The 17410-nt window shown below is 61.0% G+C and overlaps 1 protein-coding gene across 21 annotated transcripts in view; it reads right to left on the bottom strand.

Annotated features, from left to right (window-relative positions):
* Positions 1-2118: 2118 nt before the first annotated feature.
* NADSYN1 (NAD synthetase 1) overlaps positions 2119-17410 on the bottom strand; it is a 35217-nt gene continuing 19925 nt past the window's right edge. For 6 of the 21 annotated variants that reach the window (XM_057317248.1, XM_057317258.1, XM_057317263.1 and 3 more), the window contains 10 exons: positions 16709-16833; positions 16155-16203; positions 15674-15776; positions 15073-15280; positions 13994-14129; positions 13304-13410; positions 6984-7115; positions 6384-6453; positions 3439-3567; positions 2119-2966 (listed from right to left, as the gene is read on the bottom strand). In XM_057317248.1, coding sequence (XP_057173231.1) covers positions 2688-2966; positions 3439-3567; positions 6384-6453; positions 6984-7115; positions 13304-13410; positions 13994-14129; positions 15073-15280; positions 15674-15776; positions 16155-16203; positions 16709-16833 — 1338 coding nt within the window. In that variant the 3' untranslated portion in view covers positions 2119-2687. Of the gene's footprint in view, positions 2967-3438; positions 3568-6383; positions 6454-6983; positions 7116-13303; positions 13411-13993; positions 14130-15072; positions 15281-15673; positions 15777-16154; positions 16204-16708; positions 16834-17410 lie in introns of those variants that run through there. The other 15 variants (XM_026482946.4, XM_044378379.3, XM_044378378.3 and 12 more) reach the window with 6 other exon arrangements.

Here is a 17410-nt window from a genome sequence, read left to right as displayed (position 1 = left end):
CCGTCCAGCAGGGAGGAGGAAGGCTCGAGGGGGTCTTGGGGCTCAGGAGTGCTCTCGGGACACGAGGAGGTCCTTGAGACTCTGAGCCAGCTCTGTGTTTGCCCCAAGGCCTCGTTCTCTTCCCCAGGAAGCAGGCTGGGTCTCGTGTGTGACCGTGACGCGTCTGAAGAGAGCCTGCGTCCCTCGGAGACACGCTCTTGGCTGCCGGCAAACTGCCAGCTTCTCATTAGCTGAGCTCTGGTGACAACCCCATAACTGGGGGTCACTGCCCTGTAATTAAGGGGCACTACCCTATAACCAGGAGGATACTACCATGTAACTGGGGGACACTATAACTGGGGGTCACCACCCTATAGTTGGGGAGACACTACCCTGTAGCTGGGGGGGGGTGTTGATGTCCTGTGGTGTGCCCGCCCCCTCCCTGGGGCGTCAGCAAGGGGGCCGTCCTGCCCAGGACACCTGTGGGGTGATGAGGCCTGCACTGAGGCTGTCCCCCTTGCTGACAGTCATCTCGGGGTGATGGAGTGACATGGGGGTCCCTGCCTCAGCTGCTGGACCCCACGCTCACATCTCCTGGATCTCGTCTGTCACCACTCCCAGGCCCCCATGGGCCAAAGCCGGGGGCTCCCTGGGGGTCAGGGAGAGCTGCCTGTGGGCCTGCACTGCCGGCTCACCCGCCCTGCCAGCAACAGGCCTTGGAGGAGGGAAACCGCCACAGGCGCCCCCGGGGCCAGGTCGGCTCGCGAACAGCTTTGAGGGTCGCGTCTTTATTTCTGGATCCTCCCGGGAGGACTGAATTCTCCTCCAGAGTAAACTGCTTCAGGAAAAGCAGCCCGATGGTACGTCGGAGACACCGGGAATGAGTCACCGTTCTGGGGCTGGGAAGCTGGAGATCGGGAGGCTGTCGCGCTCAGGTGAGGCCCTGGCAAGGGGCTCTCTGGGGCCTCTTTCGTACTACCACGAGCCCCGCTCTTGGGGGTCACCTCCCCGAGGCCCCGCCTCCTCACGCCATCACCTTGGGAGTTAGGATTTCAACATCTGGTTTTGCAGGGACTCAGGCGTTCAGACCGCAGCAATGGGCTTCTGGGTCCCTGAGGCCAAGGATTTCTGGGAATGAGCGGTAACTTGGCTTTGCCTCCTTGTGTAAAAGGCTGTTCTCACGTTGGCTTTAGGTCACAAAATAACAGGCCCCTGGGGGTGGGGGGACGAGTAGTTATTTCAATCCTGGGTCTGTGGGGGGTCCTGGATTCTAGGAATGGACACCGTCTTATGGGGGCAGCCTTTGGGGAAGGAGAGAAATGAGGCACTCCCTCTGCTTGGGCCCATACCTTCGGCACAGCCAGATTCTACTTAGTGGGCCTCGCGGTCACTGTGGAAAGGTGAGGGAAATGTCTGCCCACAAGCTCTGCAGGCCCAGAGCCCGCGGCTGCATCCCCGGGGAAGGTCACCTCAGACAGGACGGTGGAGCCTTCCCAGAGCCCAGGTGTGGACCAGGGCGTATGGGGGGGGGGGGGGGCTGCGTGTCGCCTGGGGACTCACCATCCCCTCTTCTCACTTCTCTAACACCTCCTGGTCCTCTGTGGGGCCCCTGTGCTGTAGCTAACTGGTTCAGGGATGGGCGTAGGGCCTTGCAGGAAAATACACGCACTAATTTCCCGTTGTTCCTGTTAAACCGGGGCGTTTGCGGGGCTGGGGCTGTAGGACCCCGATGTGGAGCCTGAAGGAAGCCAGCAGAGGCAGCGAAGCTGAGCAGGGCAGGGGAGAAGAGAACCAAATTCTAAGGACACAGGTATACCCTGGATCCAGCCAGACCTGAAGCCGTCACGAGCCCTGCACTGTCCCACGTGTTAATCAATAAATTCCTTTTTTTGCTTACAGTTTCTTCTCTTGGGTAAGGCTTTTGGGCAGGGGAACAGCACAGACCCCAAACTGACTGTGCCCCCTCCCCAGAGATGGGGGGGCTGTGGGTGTGTGGGGGCAAATCCGTCTCAGCTTCACCTGCAGCAGGGAGGCTGCGATCCCCTGGGGCCCAGCCCCCAAGAGAGGATTCCAGGAGTTGAGGGGCCTAGGAGGGGACGGAAGAGGCAGCTTCTCATCCCACCACATTCAACAGACCGCTCCCGACCACATTCTCTTTATTTAAGCCTTTTTTCAAGGAGCTAGAAGGAACAGATCCCTCTCCCGTGAGATGTGAAACAAGGTGCTGGCATGCGGCTCCGGGCAGGACTGGCCGAGGCCCTGCTCACGGTCACTGGTGAAGCTGATGTAACGCATGGGACCTTCTCGGAGCCGGAGCTGGCGTCAGTCCACTCCATCCAGGTCCTGACAACCTCTGCTCTCGAGCCGGAGAACCTAGATGGACAAGTCACACGAACGTCCGCGCTGTTGAAACACACCGGTTCACGCCGAGCGAGGGCGGCGGTCACGGGACCGGACAAGCAGCCCGTAAAGCAGTCCCCATGATGCGTGAGGATGCGCGAAGGCCGCAGAGTACGCGCGCTGGTTGAGTCTGGGAGGATGGGCCTGGGCACATCACGATAGTCCCTGCCGGACGAGGAGATCCCAGCGGACTGTCTCTCTGCCCACGTGTGTCTTCTGAGGGGTCTACATCTGCATGGCCTCCGAACCCCACTCCTGATTTGGGGGAGCCCATTGCTGAGTGCAGCTGGGGAGCCAAGCCCCGCTTCTCACTGACTCCTCGTCTGGAGGCAGGGCCGTCCTGGGCACTCCCAGAGCCAGCGGCGTCTCCGCACTCCGCCCACCAGAAAAGCCACGTGTGCCCAACTCACCGCATCCTCTATGCACCGGAACTGCCAGGGCCAGCTGGTGTGGTACAGAAACGGCCGCAGGTCAAACCTGTTGTCGTCGGGGCTGTAGCTCTCCGCGTGGTACGCGGGGGTCAGCGTGGTCATTTTGTGTCTGTTCATGGAGTACTTGGAGAAGAAGTGCCTCACTCTGTCCGCCACCTGGTGGGCGGGGACACACGGGGCTGCAGGCTCGCAGGGCGCGGGGACGGAGGCCGGGGCTCTGGCCGCATCGCACCTGCCACTCCCGCTAACGGCCCCGCCTGCCAGCCTCCCCGGGGGCAGTGGCGGATGAATGCGCATTGGGGCGGCCATCTGGGCCGTCCCATGTGGGCTCCCGCTCTGGCGCCCCAGGACGTTGCGTCCGCTGACCCGAGCAGGGCGCGCAGGACGACACGCGCATGAGACTTCCAGGCGGTTCTGTGGGGACCACCACGTGGGTCCCAACGGGCCGGACCGCAAGCCGGACAGCGGGCACGGCCCCCACTCGGAGGAGCTGACAGCTGGGCGCCAGTGTCACGGGCGACAGAGTGCGGCCGTTCTAGGCCACGCCGCACCGACTCCCTCCCGCCTGAGTCTCCCCGCAGGGGACTGCACCTGCCGCTCCCTCTGCCAAGTGCCGCCCACGCCGTACCTGCCGTGGGGGACACACGTCTTTCCACATGGTGAGGAGTCTGCAGAACATGCTGTAGGGCCCGGCCTTGGCGATCTTCCGGAGCCTTCCGTAGATGGACAGCTCTGCGTACGTCATGCCCATGTCCTCCTGCGGGGGAGGGACAGGTCCCCATGGGGCCGCGAGCAGGGCCCAGCCTCGTTCCCCCTCACCGCCCAGTGCCACGGAGCCGGTGTTAGGAGAAAGGGACCGAGGTCTGTCCATGCTCCAAGCCCTGGAACCTGCAAACTGTGGGTTTATCTGGGAAAACAAAGGTCTTTGTAGACGTAATTAAGTGAAGGAGCTTGAGATGAGATGGCCCTGGATGTGGGGTGCCTTTACACGAGATGGAACAGAACGTGTGGGGAGAAGCCGCGTGAAGACAGAGGTTGGGGGACACGGCCGCGGCCCAGGAAGCCCCGGGAGCTGGACGAAGGACCCTCCCCTGGAGCCTCCCAGCAGGGAGCGTGGCCTGCAGAGGACCTGGTTTTGGCCTCCGGGCCCCCAGAACGCTGAGAGGGTACGGGTCTCTCATTTAAGCCGCTGGCCTGTGGTGTTTGGCTCCACAGCTCCAGGAGGCCGACGCCAGGACCAAGGTCAGGCAGGGGACCCCTGCAGATGGGCCCTGCACCCTGCCCCAGGGAGCCCACTGTCCCTAAGGACAGACGGCTCAACACAGACATCTGGGTCCCGCTGGCCACGGGACACCCCCAGTCTGGCTCAAAAGAGCCAGCCTCACACTGAGGCTCACACAAGCCCCTTTTGCACCTCTCAGTATTTACTTTAATCCCCCCTCAACTCCCACTGCACCCCAGAATATATAACCAGAGCCTGACGAGAAGGAGACGGTGAGGGTGGCATTTCGTGGCATAGCGGGACAGCCCTCACCTCCAACCAGGGTCCGCAGGACCCGCTGTGACCAGGCCCACCTTCGTGCTCCCCACTGCCCACCCTGGCCTTCCCTCAGGCCTCACCTCCAATGTCACTTCCTTGGGGAGGCCTGTCCTGACCCCTATTGGAGGGACACGGCCACCTTCAGGTCACTGTGTGGGTCAATGTGTGGGCAGCACTTGGAGCCACCTGGAGCCCTCATGGTTACTTCTTGCTTGTCTGTCCCGGGGACTCACGTAAATGGCAGGCCCAGCTGGCTCACTACCGAGCCCCAGTGGCCACGGGTCCTGCCATGGATTCCTTTACTGCTTTCTTCCGCGTGAGGTGAATATTTTCCAGTGAAACATCTTAATTCCCTAGATTCGACAACAATACTTGGAAGCTTTAATGCCCCACTTTCAATAATACACAAAACTAGACCAAAAAACCAACAAGGGGATGGAAAACTCGAAGCCTACAAACCAACCAGACCTAACCGACCTCTCTAGAACGTTCCGCCCACAACTGCAGAGCGCACATTCTCCTTGAGGTACACGGAACGTTCTCCAGGACAGACCAGACGCCAAGCCATAAAACTGGCCTCATGAATTTCAGAACACTGGAAAAGTCTGCTCTCCGACCGTGAAGGAATAGGATTACAAATTCAGTAAAAGAAATTTCAGAAACTCACAAATATGTGGGATTCAAACTGCACACTCTCGAGTAACCAACAGGTGAGAGAAGAAATCACGAGGAAAATTAGAACATGCCTGGAGATGCAGGAGAATGAAGAGATGGCATACCGTGGCGTATGGGGCGCGGCGGTAAGGGAGGAATTTATTAAAAGAGAAGACCTCACTTTCCACCTTATGCCACAAGGGCAGAAGCGCAAACGGACCCTCAAGCACGCGGCAGGAGATGAGAAAGAGAGGACAGAAAGGGGCTGCAGAAAGTCAGGTGCGTCCAGATGCTGGCAATGAGCCACCCAGAAAGAAACTTGGAGAACAATTCCATTTATGGTAGGACGAAGAAGATAACATGCTTAGAAATACATTTAACAAGACAAGTGCACGCTCATGCTCTGGAAACTACAAAACGCTGCCTCTGGAGGAAGCCCAGAATGAAGAGGGAGACATGCCACGTCCAGGCCTCAGAATGCCTCACGTTCTCAGGGGGACAACACCTGCCAAACTGAGCGGTAGACTCGGCGCACCTGCCGTGGAAATCCAAGCTGGCGTTGTGTGCGCGGCAGGAAATGACACCCTGATCCAAAATTCACACGGAAATCCAGAGGGCCAAGAGAGTGACGAAGTTGGAGGACTCCCACTTGCCGGTATCAAAGCTTCCTTCCAAGCTGTGGTGACCGAGGGAGTGAGGTTGGGGACAGGAACGGACACACAGGTCAGCGGAACAGAGTCTGGAAACGGATCCACACACGTACCGCCAACCGATTTCCACCGGGATGCCGAGACGCTCAGCGGGAGAATCGTCTTCAACAAACGGTGCTGGACACTTGTCTGTCCGCACGCAAGACGACCAAGTGGGATCCCTTCCTCACACCACACACATAAACTAACTCAATCACACCAATGGACTTAAATAGAAGGGTAAATCTATAAACCCCAGAAGCAGCACAAGTAAATCTCTGTGACCAAAGGCACTGGCAGCAGGAAGGTCAGTTGTCACAGATTCTGCAACGGCTCACGGCCACTCCCGCCTCGACCACGGATGCTGCATACCAGCCTACAGCTGACCGGCCCTCATGGCTCGCAGGCCAGCTCAGGATGGGGGGGTCAAGAGCGATTCTTCTGAGTGAGCCCCCTGCCACCTGCGAGAGACTTGCCCCACTCACCCCTCCTCCCGGGCACCAGCCTCAAGAAGGCCTTATCGAAATGTCAAAGGTCAGCAGTGGGACAGGCACTGAGCCCTGGGCTCTCTGGCCAGGAACCTGGAGACAGAACATGGCTGCTCAGGGCAAGAAGGAGGCCGTGGAGGAGCCCAGCACAGACATGAGGAAGCAGGGAGACGGGGAACGGTGACAAAGCCACCAGCACTACCTCGTCCGTCTGGGACACCTTCCCATCGGTCAAGGGCTCCAGCTCTGCGGTGGCCGGTGCTGCCAGGATACTGCGGCCAAGACACACAGAGGTCAGTCATGATGGCTGCTGCAGTGCTCACGAGCTTGGGGAGAAAATCCCCAAACCAACTGTCCCAAGCGCAATGGCCGGTCTCCAGCAACGCCCCTGTTGACCCCAAGTTGGGGCTGGCGGTGCTGGGCTTTCCTGGGGGGAGGGGTGTGGATGCCGGGGGCTTCACGACCTGGGGCAGGAGCTGAAGGGAGGGGCTACCCCACAGGGCTTTTGCGAAAGCACCGCCCACACTCAGGGCAGGTCACGCGTTCTTGTGGGGCCATCCTGGGCATTGCAGCCACCTAGGAACACTAGACGCCAGGAGCACACTCTGCCACAATCACCAAAGAGCTCTCCAGACATTGCCCAATGTCCCTGGGGGCCCGGGGCAGCACCGGCACGAAGGGGGCCGGCTTGGTCACGGGACCCCAAGTGCCCGCTGAAGGGCAGGACTGTTTCCATCAGGCAGGAGGGAGCTGTGCAGCGGGGAGAGGCTGGGTGCAGCCGCGGTCTCGCGGGCGCACTCACCCCTGCAGGGCAGGAAGCTGGAAGCGCTCCATGCAGAACTGAACAAAGGCCTTCAGGTCCGTCTTGCTGATCCCGCCGATGGGGTTGATGTCTGCACTGGAGCAGTCGTACTTGGTCAGGTAGCCGAGGAGACTGTGGGGAGACAACATGGGGTTTCCGCGTGGCTGACCAAGGGGCTACAGATCCTGCCTGGTCCGGTCCCTCGTCAACACCCGGAGCCAGAGCTCGGCTAGCTGGAGGGTCTCGGACGCCCAGCACAGCCGGAGCCGACCGCAACGGGGCAGAGGCAGCAGATGACCTAGGGGAAGTACTCGGGGAGCCAGAGAAGGCGTGGGGGCCGGAGACGGACCGGAACGCTCCTGGAATGGCCCGCATCCAGCTGGGAGCAGCATGTCTGAAGGGCAGGGCTGGAGCCAGCAGAACGGGGGCTGAGGGCCGAGTCCTTAGGAGCATGTGGGTGCTGACCCATGGCGGTCGGGTCAGCTCCCCTCCCAGACAGCTCCTGTGGGGGCAGAAGAGTAGCCCCCAAACACATTCACATCCTCTACCCAGAACCTGTGAACACGGGACCCTGAGGGCAAACGGGGCTGCAGATGGGATTACGTTGAGGACCTGGATTGTCAGGTGGCCCCGAACACAGTCAAGAGCATCCCTGCAGGTGTAGGAGGGAGACAGGGGGGCGAGCCAGAGGGAGCCATGCGCAGGGAGGAGGGCAGAGATGCTGCCCTGGGGGCTTTGCAGGGGGAGGGCGGGGCCCCGAGCTCCAGAAGGAACCCGCCCAGCCAACAACCTGAGTTTAGCTCAGCGAGATCGTATTGAACTTGGACCCTACAGAACGGCAAGAGGACACTGCGTGCTTGAGCCACGGGCTCCCTGGGCATTCGTTACCCACGCCCTCCAGTGGACGCCTCCGTCTCCACCCACCTCTGGAGGACGGCAGGTCTCTGCCCACATCCCCAGCCCCCCAAGGTGATTCCCGACCCCGCCACATGCCCCTGAACCCCCTTGGTGGTGGTCTTCAGGGCCTGGCCTCTGCCTGTGTCGTCCAAGCCCACACTTCAACACCAGCATCAAAACAGCTGCTCGCTCTGCCTGACGTCCTGCCCCGTGAGCACGGGGCCCCGTCCTACCTGCACCCGCACAACTGACTTACTGCTGCTCAAGACAGAGACCCAGCTCTCGTTCCTCCGGACCCCTGCCAGGGCGCAGGGCCTTGGGCCTAAGACCCGAAGGGCAACACAGAGGGGCAGGTAAAGCCTGGTGCCGCCTTGGACGGGGGCTCCGCCCATCCACCCCGAGCTGGGCGCTCCGCCGCTCCCTGTCCCGTTGAAGGGGCCACCGAGTGGGGACAGGGTCTCCTGGCCAGAGGGGACGATGGGCTCCATTCCACCACGTGCCTGCTCTAGCCCGCTCAGAGACGCGCCGGGAGCAGATGGTGTCGGAGACAGACCCTGCAGGTGCACTGCCCAGGAGACCCACTCGGGGCAAGGCTCCGGCCTGCCTGGTCTGGGTCTCAGCATGGAAGTCCAGAAGGGAGGAGGCTGGGGATGGCAGGGCCATGTTTACATGTGAAAAACGGACAGACTTCCGCCTGGGTGTAAGCCCCGGTTATTAGCGCACGGGCTGGACTCCAAGGACAGCTTTGCTGAAGACGTCACTGTCCTGGACTGAGTGTCTGTGTGCCTCCCGAATTCACATCTGAAGCCCCAACCCCCAGTGTGACTGTTTGGAGGTGGGTCTTCAGGAGGTCATGAGGTTAACTGAGGTCATAAGGGCGAGGCCCAGATCCCATAAGCCCAGTGTCCTCACCAGAACAGGAGACGCCAAGCTCTCCCCATCTGCCGTCTGCCGGGAGAAGGTGCGTCTGCGGGCCGGGAAAGGGGCCCGGAGCCAGACCAGGCACGGAGTGGCTGCGTGTTGATGGCCGGCTACAGCCTCCGGGGCCAGGCTCTCAGCCCCAGCTCGCTGGCCTGCTGTGGTGCCCTCGGGCTGGGAAGGCCAGCTAACGGGCAGGTTCACAAGCTCCAACAACCAGCCCCTCCCACTCCTGTGAGCACAAGTAATGCCCTGCGGCCCCTGCCTTTCTGCCCTCTCTCGGCCCACGCTCCCCTGGCCCCCAAGCGGAATTTCTCAGGGCCGTGTCCTCTCCCCCTGTTCTCTCGAGCTTCACCACCAGCTTCCTGCCCTGGCCTCTCCAGTGAGCCTCCAGTCCTCCCCATACCCGAGCAACGAGCACCAGCAGCCCCGACACAGCCCCTCTGCCTGGCTCTGGGGGACTGTGCTCTGGTTCCACGCCCACCGGCTGGCTGCTTCACCCCTCCTCTGCAGCTTCCTCATATCAGGAATCTGGGCCCCCCCAGACCCACTCCCTTCTCGGTCAACATTCAGCCCCACAGGCCCAGCTGCTCTCGTAGCTTTAAATGGCATTTCGCCTTCTGCGGATCCAGATTTGGGGGTGCGGTTCACCCCTGGACTCCGGAATCTCCATATAGCTGTCCACCACACACCTCCACAGGGATGTCTGGAACATGCGTCAAAGCCGACACTCCCGACACTGGATCCTGACCTCCCCACCCACTTCCTGTGCCTCCCACATCAGGCCAAAGTCCGGTCCATCCTTCAGTGACTCGGGTTGGCCTGGGCATCCTCACCCCAAGTCTGGTCCACCAGCAAATCCTGTCGGTTCTCCCTCTGATGCCCAGATACACCAGGAGCCAAGCATGCCTCGCCGCCCCTCGGCCCCACCGTGCCAGGCCGCGTGAACTGGGGGGATAGGAGGCACACTGGCTACACCTGTTTAAAGACCCTCCAGGGACGTCCCACCCACTGAGGACCCGCTGCGTGCCCCCCACCACGTTCCCTGACTAGATGTTATGAGCCTCCAGGAGAACCGGGACCGGTCACCTCACTGCCCACAGTCGGAGGGGGCTGGCTACACGGCTTCCCACCGACGCTGGCCTCAGCTGCCCAGGGAAACGGGGACCTGCAGATGTGGGGGGTGGTCCATGTCCCCCTTCCTGACCCACCACCCCCTCCAACAGGACAGGCCACGCTCCCTGAGAGGCTCGCATCACAGCCCCTGGCCTCCTGGTTCTCCCAGCCCCTCCACTGCGTTCATCACTGACTTCCAACCTGCCTCTGGTCCATCAGGGCCCCAACCGCACCCCCACCTCCTGCTGTGGGGGACGGTGCCCCCCAGAGACCTCAGAGCCTCCTGTCTGCCAGGCTCTGTGCAGACAAGAGTGTGCACCATGTCCTGGGAGAGGCCTGCTTGCACGATCGGTGCTCGGCTGGCAGCCGGGTTTGGGGAGTGTCCCCACTGTCCCCTAACTGCAAACAGTGGGTCCCTGTTTCTTCTTTGTTCAAACACTGTTTGGTGCTGACCAGTGCTCTCCTTCTGGGATGGAACCTTGGTCTGTGCCAAGGGGAAGGTGCCTGTGGGACAGCCCCCGGCATAAGCCCTGTTGTCACACGTGTTGCCAGGGGAGGAAGCACACCAGCAAAGCTCCCTGGGAGATGATTCTGGAAGCCTGAGCCTGGTCTTCTGTTCTGCACCGTTAGGCTGTAACCAACCACAGCCATGAGTACCACCTGCTGCTCAGTCCGTCTCCCAGCGATCACGGGACACGCCACACGGGGCTGGCGGCTTGTTCCTGCAGCCTCCATGCATCAGGACCCGGAGTCTGTGGGTCACCAGTCCTCCGCCTCGTGCTCCCCCGATCACCTCTCCTTGCAGCTCCTCAGCTCCCGCGTCCCTCTCTCTCTGCCACCCTCGCCTGGCTCCCCTGCTCCCCACGTGTCCGCAGCCGGACACGGCTGGCTGGAAAGCGCGGCCCCACCTCTGAGGCGTCCTTAGAGCCGGGGCTGCCCGCCTGGTTCCCCAACCTGTCTCGCTCGCTCGTCAGCACTCCCCTCGAACGTCCAATGCCTGCTCTGCACCCTCGCTCGGCTGGTGACCCTGCTTCCCGCCTCGCCGAGGACGTCACGGCCCTGACCCTACACCACCCCCAGCTGCATCTGTGCCGTCCACTCTACAGCCTCCTGTTGCTCCGTGGACACACTAGCTGGGCTCCCAATAAAGCCAGCCCCTCGCTTGGCCACCTGCTTTCACCTCCTCGTGACACCAGGACATTTCTCCACCCACATCCCCTTCTTCATCAGCAACTCTGTTCCCTCCCTGTTAGACCTCTCTCATCATACCCTAAGAAAACCCTCCCTTGTCTCACCACTCCTGCCGGCTACCACCCTGCACCTCTCCTCTCCTGCAGTGTGAAACTTCTGGAAACAGCTGACCCCCGGTCCCCTCACCCACCACTCTCCTTCAACCTGTCCCAGCTGGGCTCCCAGTACCTCCCTCAGACAAGACGGGGCTTTGCAGAGGGGTGACAATCGCTCTCTGTCCTGGTGGGCTCTCACCACAGGACATTTGCACAGGCCATTCTCTGGGCTGTATTTCCCTTCCTCCTTTATAAACCAACTTCTCAAGAGAGGCCTTCCCTGGCAACCCTACTTACAGCCCAAGTTCCCAAACTCTCCCCGTGCCTCCCCTGGTTTTCTCTGTAGACTTCCCACTTCTTACACACGGGATCAGTTTTCCTATTAACCGTCTCCTTCCACTAGAGTAAAACGGGAATTGTTTTCTGTGTTGTTCATCAAGGAAACCGCCTGACACGTGACACACGTTTCATCAGTTCCTCGAGGGCTGAGCAAACCGGAACGCAAGGGAACCAACGTTAGGGTGAGAAGTAACGTTTAAACGAGAACGGGCACGGCAGAGACTGCGGACCGGAGGCCCTACCCCGGGGTGTGCGCAACAGGGAGATGGCAGATGGGGACGCCGCGAGTGACCGCTGTCCCCACAGGACGGGAAACAACCGAGGAAGCACAACTGAAAAGTTTCTGCGGCTGCAGACAGACTTCACGTACCCGTACGAGAGACCCGAGGGCAGAAAGTGATGAAAACAGACGAACACGTAAACAGATGCCAGAGAGAACCTTCGAGCACCCAGCAGCCCACTCCCACCCCGGAAAAAATCATTGCTGAGGGGAAATGACGCAATAAAATAATTATACGACAAGTAAAACTCGTGTTCAAAAGCAAGCAGATTAAAACACACCAACATTCTCAACTACGTCGGGTTCAGGGTGGGCACCAGCCGTCCCCCCCCCCACCGAAAACTCATTTCCTTACAGAAACACCGGAGGCAACAGGAAAGCAATGAACGTTGACAAAATGTGCATGAGAACGGTGAGAAGTTTTCACCAGCTGCGGGGTGCTAATTTCAAATTGTCATAATCAGGAAATAGTATCCAAAAGTCTGAAGTAATTCAACAGAGAACACATTTGCAAACATGCAAAAATGTAGAAACATTTAAGACATTCATGCTATAGTTAGAATGATGGATGAACGGATGAACAGATGAGTGGACGGACTGATGGACAGATGGGTGGGTGTGTGGGAGGATGGATGGGTGGTGGATAGATGGATGGATGGATGGATGGATGGGTGGATGGAGGGATGGATGGATGGATGGATGGATGGATGGAGGGATGGATGGATGGATGGATGGATGGATGGGTGGATGGATGGGTGGAGGGATGGATGGATGGGTGGACGGATGGATGGATAGACTGATGGACAGATGAATAGACGAATACATGAAGGGTAAAGTTCTTGACCTCCTCTGCTAACAAGGAGCAGTGAGAACACCTGAGCAAGGCCCACCTGAGAGAAGTGGAGAAACCAAGGCTGGAGGAGTCCTCCCAGCCTCCACTGCTCACCCTAAAAGTCGGCTGAAATCTCTGCTCACCCTAAAAGTCGGCTGAAATCTATCTGGAGAATAATAGGGAGGCTGTGAGTTTTTTTGACCAGCGAGCAACATGAGAAAGGATTCCAGTCTACATCAGAGATGAGCTATCTGCTTGGGAGTGAAAACTGGACACAGAGCAAGGACCTAGGACGCGGTAGAATTGCCCAGGAGAAAGAGATGGGTGACACCGAGTGAGGTGAGGTGGAGAGACAGGTTCCATACCCAGCGTGAAGGAAGAGCCCCAAGCTGGGGGCAGCTGGTCTGAGCCAGGCCAGTGGGTGGGGAGCCAGAGGAAAATGGTGTTGACCCGTTTCCACACCCGAGTCACTGTGAAGGTTTGGAGCAATGACGTCCTGTGGGTACCAGGCGTGGCCTGAGCCACAGGGTAATGTGACCCCCACACCGTGCGTCTCACAGACACAGTGAGAATGGGCAGGGGGCTGGAAACACCGTTTTGGGGAGCATGAACCCTCGGAGAACTGGGGCGCTCGGGAGTCGGGCACACGCACCTCTCGTCCACGTTGGCCGATCCGAGCACCAGCAGTCCACCGCGAGCACCCCGGGCCCAGAGGCTCAGCTGAGCGAACAGATAGGCCACGACCATCCTTAGCCGAGCCTGGGGGACACAACAGGAAATGTCACCCTGTGCTGGACATGGGGGCACACGCACACCGGCCCCTGCCCCCCCGTACAGCTCCAGAGAGAGGGGGTCCAAGGAGCGTAGGAGCTTTCTAGTGTCCAGAGGAAGCAGGGTCCTCCTGGCCTGACAGCCGCGGTGGCATGTGTGTCCGTACCGCAGGCGGCACCATATCTGAGATGGACGGACCCGGAGGAGGGAAGGCTGCTGCGGCCAGAAGAAAAGGGACAGACATGGGACAGAGCCCCCCAGCTGGAGCCCAGGGTCCCTCTTTCCCCCCACTGACCAGCCGGGGTCCGGCTCCCCCTCAGTAGCCCCAGAGGTAGGGCATGTGAAGACACAGAAAGCTCACACGTACAAGCGTCACGTGTCACCCGCCAACTCTAACACACACGCTTGCACACTCACACTCACGCGCACACACGCTTCTACGCGTACAGCACTCTGGGCAGCCCCGCGCCCTCTTGCTCTCGCATGCTCACACGCACGCGCACGCTCAGCCTTGTCCCCGAGGCCCCCGGTGGCTCCCACGCGGGGACATGGGCCCGGCTGGGCAGCGCACCTGCACGTTCTGCAGGGCCAGGTTCTCCCTGCTGCTTCCTCCGTGAACCGCAAACAGAGGCCTTTTACCCGTCACCAGGCTGAAGATGCCCACGACGGCCTTCACCGCCGGGTCGATGTGGAGCCCAATGTGGTGGCTGCCGGGGAAAGGGTGGGTGTGCGCGCGTGCGGCAGAACCCACTAACCCCGGATTCACCATTCCGACCACATGAAAGTGCACGCCCAGAGGCTGAGCTCCCGCTGTGTATGGTTCCGGGACGCGCCTGCGCCCAAGGGAGGCCGCGTGCCCGTCCGCACCCGCCCTGCTCTGTCCCTGTAGGGCTGCCTATCCTGGACATTCCCGCCGTCCGTGCCGCCGGGTGCCTGGCGGATTTCCCTGAGCATCACGAGTTCGGAGGTCGTCACGAGGTAGCAGGTGTCGGGGTCCTTCCTTGCTGAGGCTGACCGATACCCCACTCTCTGCCCAGACCTCGTTTACTCATCCGTCTGTCGCCAGACAGCTCGAGCTGCTTCTGCACTCGGGCTACTGCGCACAACGCTGCCGTGAGTGTGGGCACGAATGTCTGTTTGAGCCCCTGCTTTCAGCTCCTCGGGGGACGGAGGAGCAGCCCTGCTGGGGTGGGGGCTTTAGTTGAGCTCGGCACAGACGACGGGCAGCTCCGCCTTGTTCCCCAAGCAGCAGAAGAAACGAAGACCCTGAATGCACCGAGTCTCCCCGTCGGGAGAGATGCCATCCCCCCACTTCCTCAGGTGCAGGGAGCCGGCCGGGCCAGCACAGAGCCAGCGCACCCCCCAGCGCTGTGAGTGTGGTCCCGGGCTCCCACATCGGGGAGCCCATGAGCCCTGCTGGCCAGTGCCCAGGACGCAAGAACGACGGGAAGCAGGGCTGGCGATCAGACACAGCTAGGCTCTAGGGGGAACGGAAACAGTCTCCCTAAAACCTGGCTCACGAGAGACCGCAGCAACCTGCTCAACTCTGGACACGCATCTAACCACGAGTGCGGGCTCGGGCGGGGCTTCCAGTGGCGCCGGTCCCACCGCAGAGGCCCGCCCGCACCCGACGCCGGCCTCCTCCTCTACCTGCCGATCTGCTGAGCCAGCTCCCTGGCTCTGTCGCACGTCTCCTGTGACGAGTTCTCGCTGGCCATGTAGCAGGTGGTCAGCACGCGCCCGCAGAGGTCCCGGGGGTCCTGGGGGGTGTAGCTGAGCTGGTCCACGATGGTCCGGACGTCAGCCAGCACTTCCTGGTCTGAAAACCACCAGACGGCGGGTAGCAGGTAGCGGCCCCCTGCTGGGGGCGGTGCTCAGAGCCCAGTCCCCCTGCTTTGCCCGGCAACATCTCCACCTACGTAGCTTCCCCCTCACGTTTCTGGCGTGCACGCTAAGGGGACAGTCGACACAGAGTGCGTGGGGGAGGATCTCGACCTGGGTTTGCCTTAGCCCGGAGCCCGGGCCACACTGCCAACGCCCAGCAGCAGCAGTGGGCATCAGGCTCGATGGCCATGGCCACACGGGCCTGAGCCCCAGGTAGGGCTTTAACAGCTTGCTGTCCCCAGGTCCTGCTGTGACATCTGAGCACATCTGCAGAGCCTCCTTCACCCATGACGGCCAGGACCTGGGGTTCTCCTCAGCCCAGTCCCCGCCCCCTGGAGCCGCGCTCAGACCAGTGGACGCCACCTACTTCCGTGCTTCACGGCCTCGCAGACCTGGTGGCACATGGAGTAGACGAGGCAGGCGGTGGCTGCGCTGTCCACCCCGCCACTCAGGGGCAAGAGAAACCCAGCCTGCAACGGGCCAACAAAGGCAGTGTGAGCAGAGCCTCGGAGGAGCAATGTGCCCCGAACTTAGCCCAGCTCCATCCAGAGACATGGGGGAGGAAAGATGCCCTGCACACTTCAGATGGATTTTCTAGAAGGAAAAGAGACCTCTCACTGTGAAGGGCATCTAGGACTTGTTCTCCACAGCACAGACGTCAGGCCCACGGAACCGCGGGAGCTGCTGTCTCGTCACTCTCAGTGTCATCACACAGGACTCCAGGGATGGAGCCAAACCTCCCCGTGCCCTTTGGCCTCCGCCTCACGCAGAGTAAGCAGCTGACGGAGGCAGCACGAAAGGAATGACTAGCCCGCGGCACAATCAGACGCAAACACTGGCGATCTCACCTGTCGGCTGCGTCGCAGGAAGTCCCAGAGCCAGCACGCGGGTCCGAGGCTGCGGGGCAAGGGGACGTGTGAGGTCTGGGAGCCACTGGCCTGGTCCGCAATCTCCCTGGGTGCAGGTGCCAGGGTAGGAGCAGCGCCAGGGAGAACTGCCGGGGAGGGGGGGGCTCCCAATTCACCGAGTCTCTGTGTTAAGCACTTCATGGGAATGAATGCATTTTTGTCTCCCAGCAGCCCTGGGAGGTAGGTGATTATCTTTTGGCCCCATTTGGAAAGAGAAAAACTGAGACACAAAAAGCAAAGGACAGGCAGGACCTCTGTGCCCACGGCCCCAGCACGAGGGAGCAGCAGGGCTGCGCGTGGAAGCCGGGCTGACTGGCTGCGCCCCCCACACCCTCAGCCTCAAGGCTGCACGGCCTCCTCCTCACCGCGCGGCCACCCCGGGCAGGTTCCGGGAACCAGGTGCCCGCCAGCAAGGTGCAAACCGCTACATCGGGTGAGGGGGGCGCCCCGGGGCCAGCATCACCCCTCCCTCCGGGCGTGTAGACATGGCCCACCTGATCTCCTCCGCGGGACTGTGGTACTTCCACTCGATGGGTTCCGACGGCGGCTCCAGCAGGTCCTCGTGGCACGAGAGGGCGAAGTCCACCTTCACGCGGGGGTAGGGGCTCACCTTGCTGGCCTGCTGATGGAGATTTGCAATATGACACCCCGGTGGCAGCAAGCCCGCGGGAACGCGTGTCAGAGCCACAGGGGCACCTTGGCTCCCCGCGGGACGGCTGGAGTCAAAGACAGACGGGACCCAGCATTGGAACCCTCGTACGTGGAGGGGCCGTTGCCGTGGACAGTCTGACAGTCCCTCGAGACAAAAGCACGAAGCAACCGTGCAGCCCAGCAGTGCCCCACCCTGGTGCACCCCCCAGAGAAACCGTCTGCACAAAAACTCAAACACATGTTCGCAGAGCGTCATTCATGAGACAGAAAGCAGACACGGTCCACGTGTCCTCAGCAGAGAGTGGGTCATCACCGTGTAGCGCACCCATTCCGTGGACCAGAAAAAGGCACGAAGCCCTGACAGCTGCTAGGACAGGGACCTTGTGAATGTCCTGCTCAGTGACTGAAGCCAGACATGACTTCGTCTGCGTGCAACGCCCAGAAGGGGCAGATCCAGAGACCGAAAGCAGGCTGGTGGTTGTGCAGGGCGGGAGGGGATGCAGAGTGAGGCTAGCGGCTCCAGGTTTTTCTTGTGCTGACGGCTG

The sequence above is a fragment of the Ursus arctos genome, unplaced genomic scaffold (genome assembly GCF_023065955.2).
Source record: "Ursus arctos isolate Adak ecotype North America unplaced genomic scaffold, UrsArc2.0 scaffold_23, whole genome shotgun sequence".
NCBI lineage: Eukaryota > Metazoa > Chordata > Mammalia > Carnivora > Ursidae > Ursus > Ursus arctos.
The sequence above is the reverse complement of the archived record's forward strand: the minus strand, read 5'-3'. Positions and strand labels throughout refer to the sequence as shown.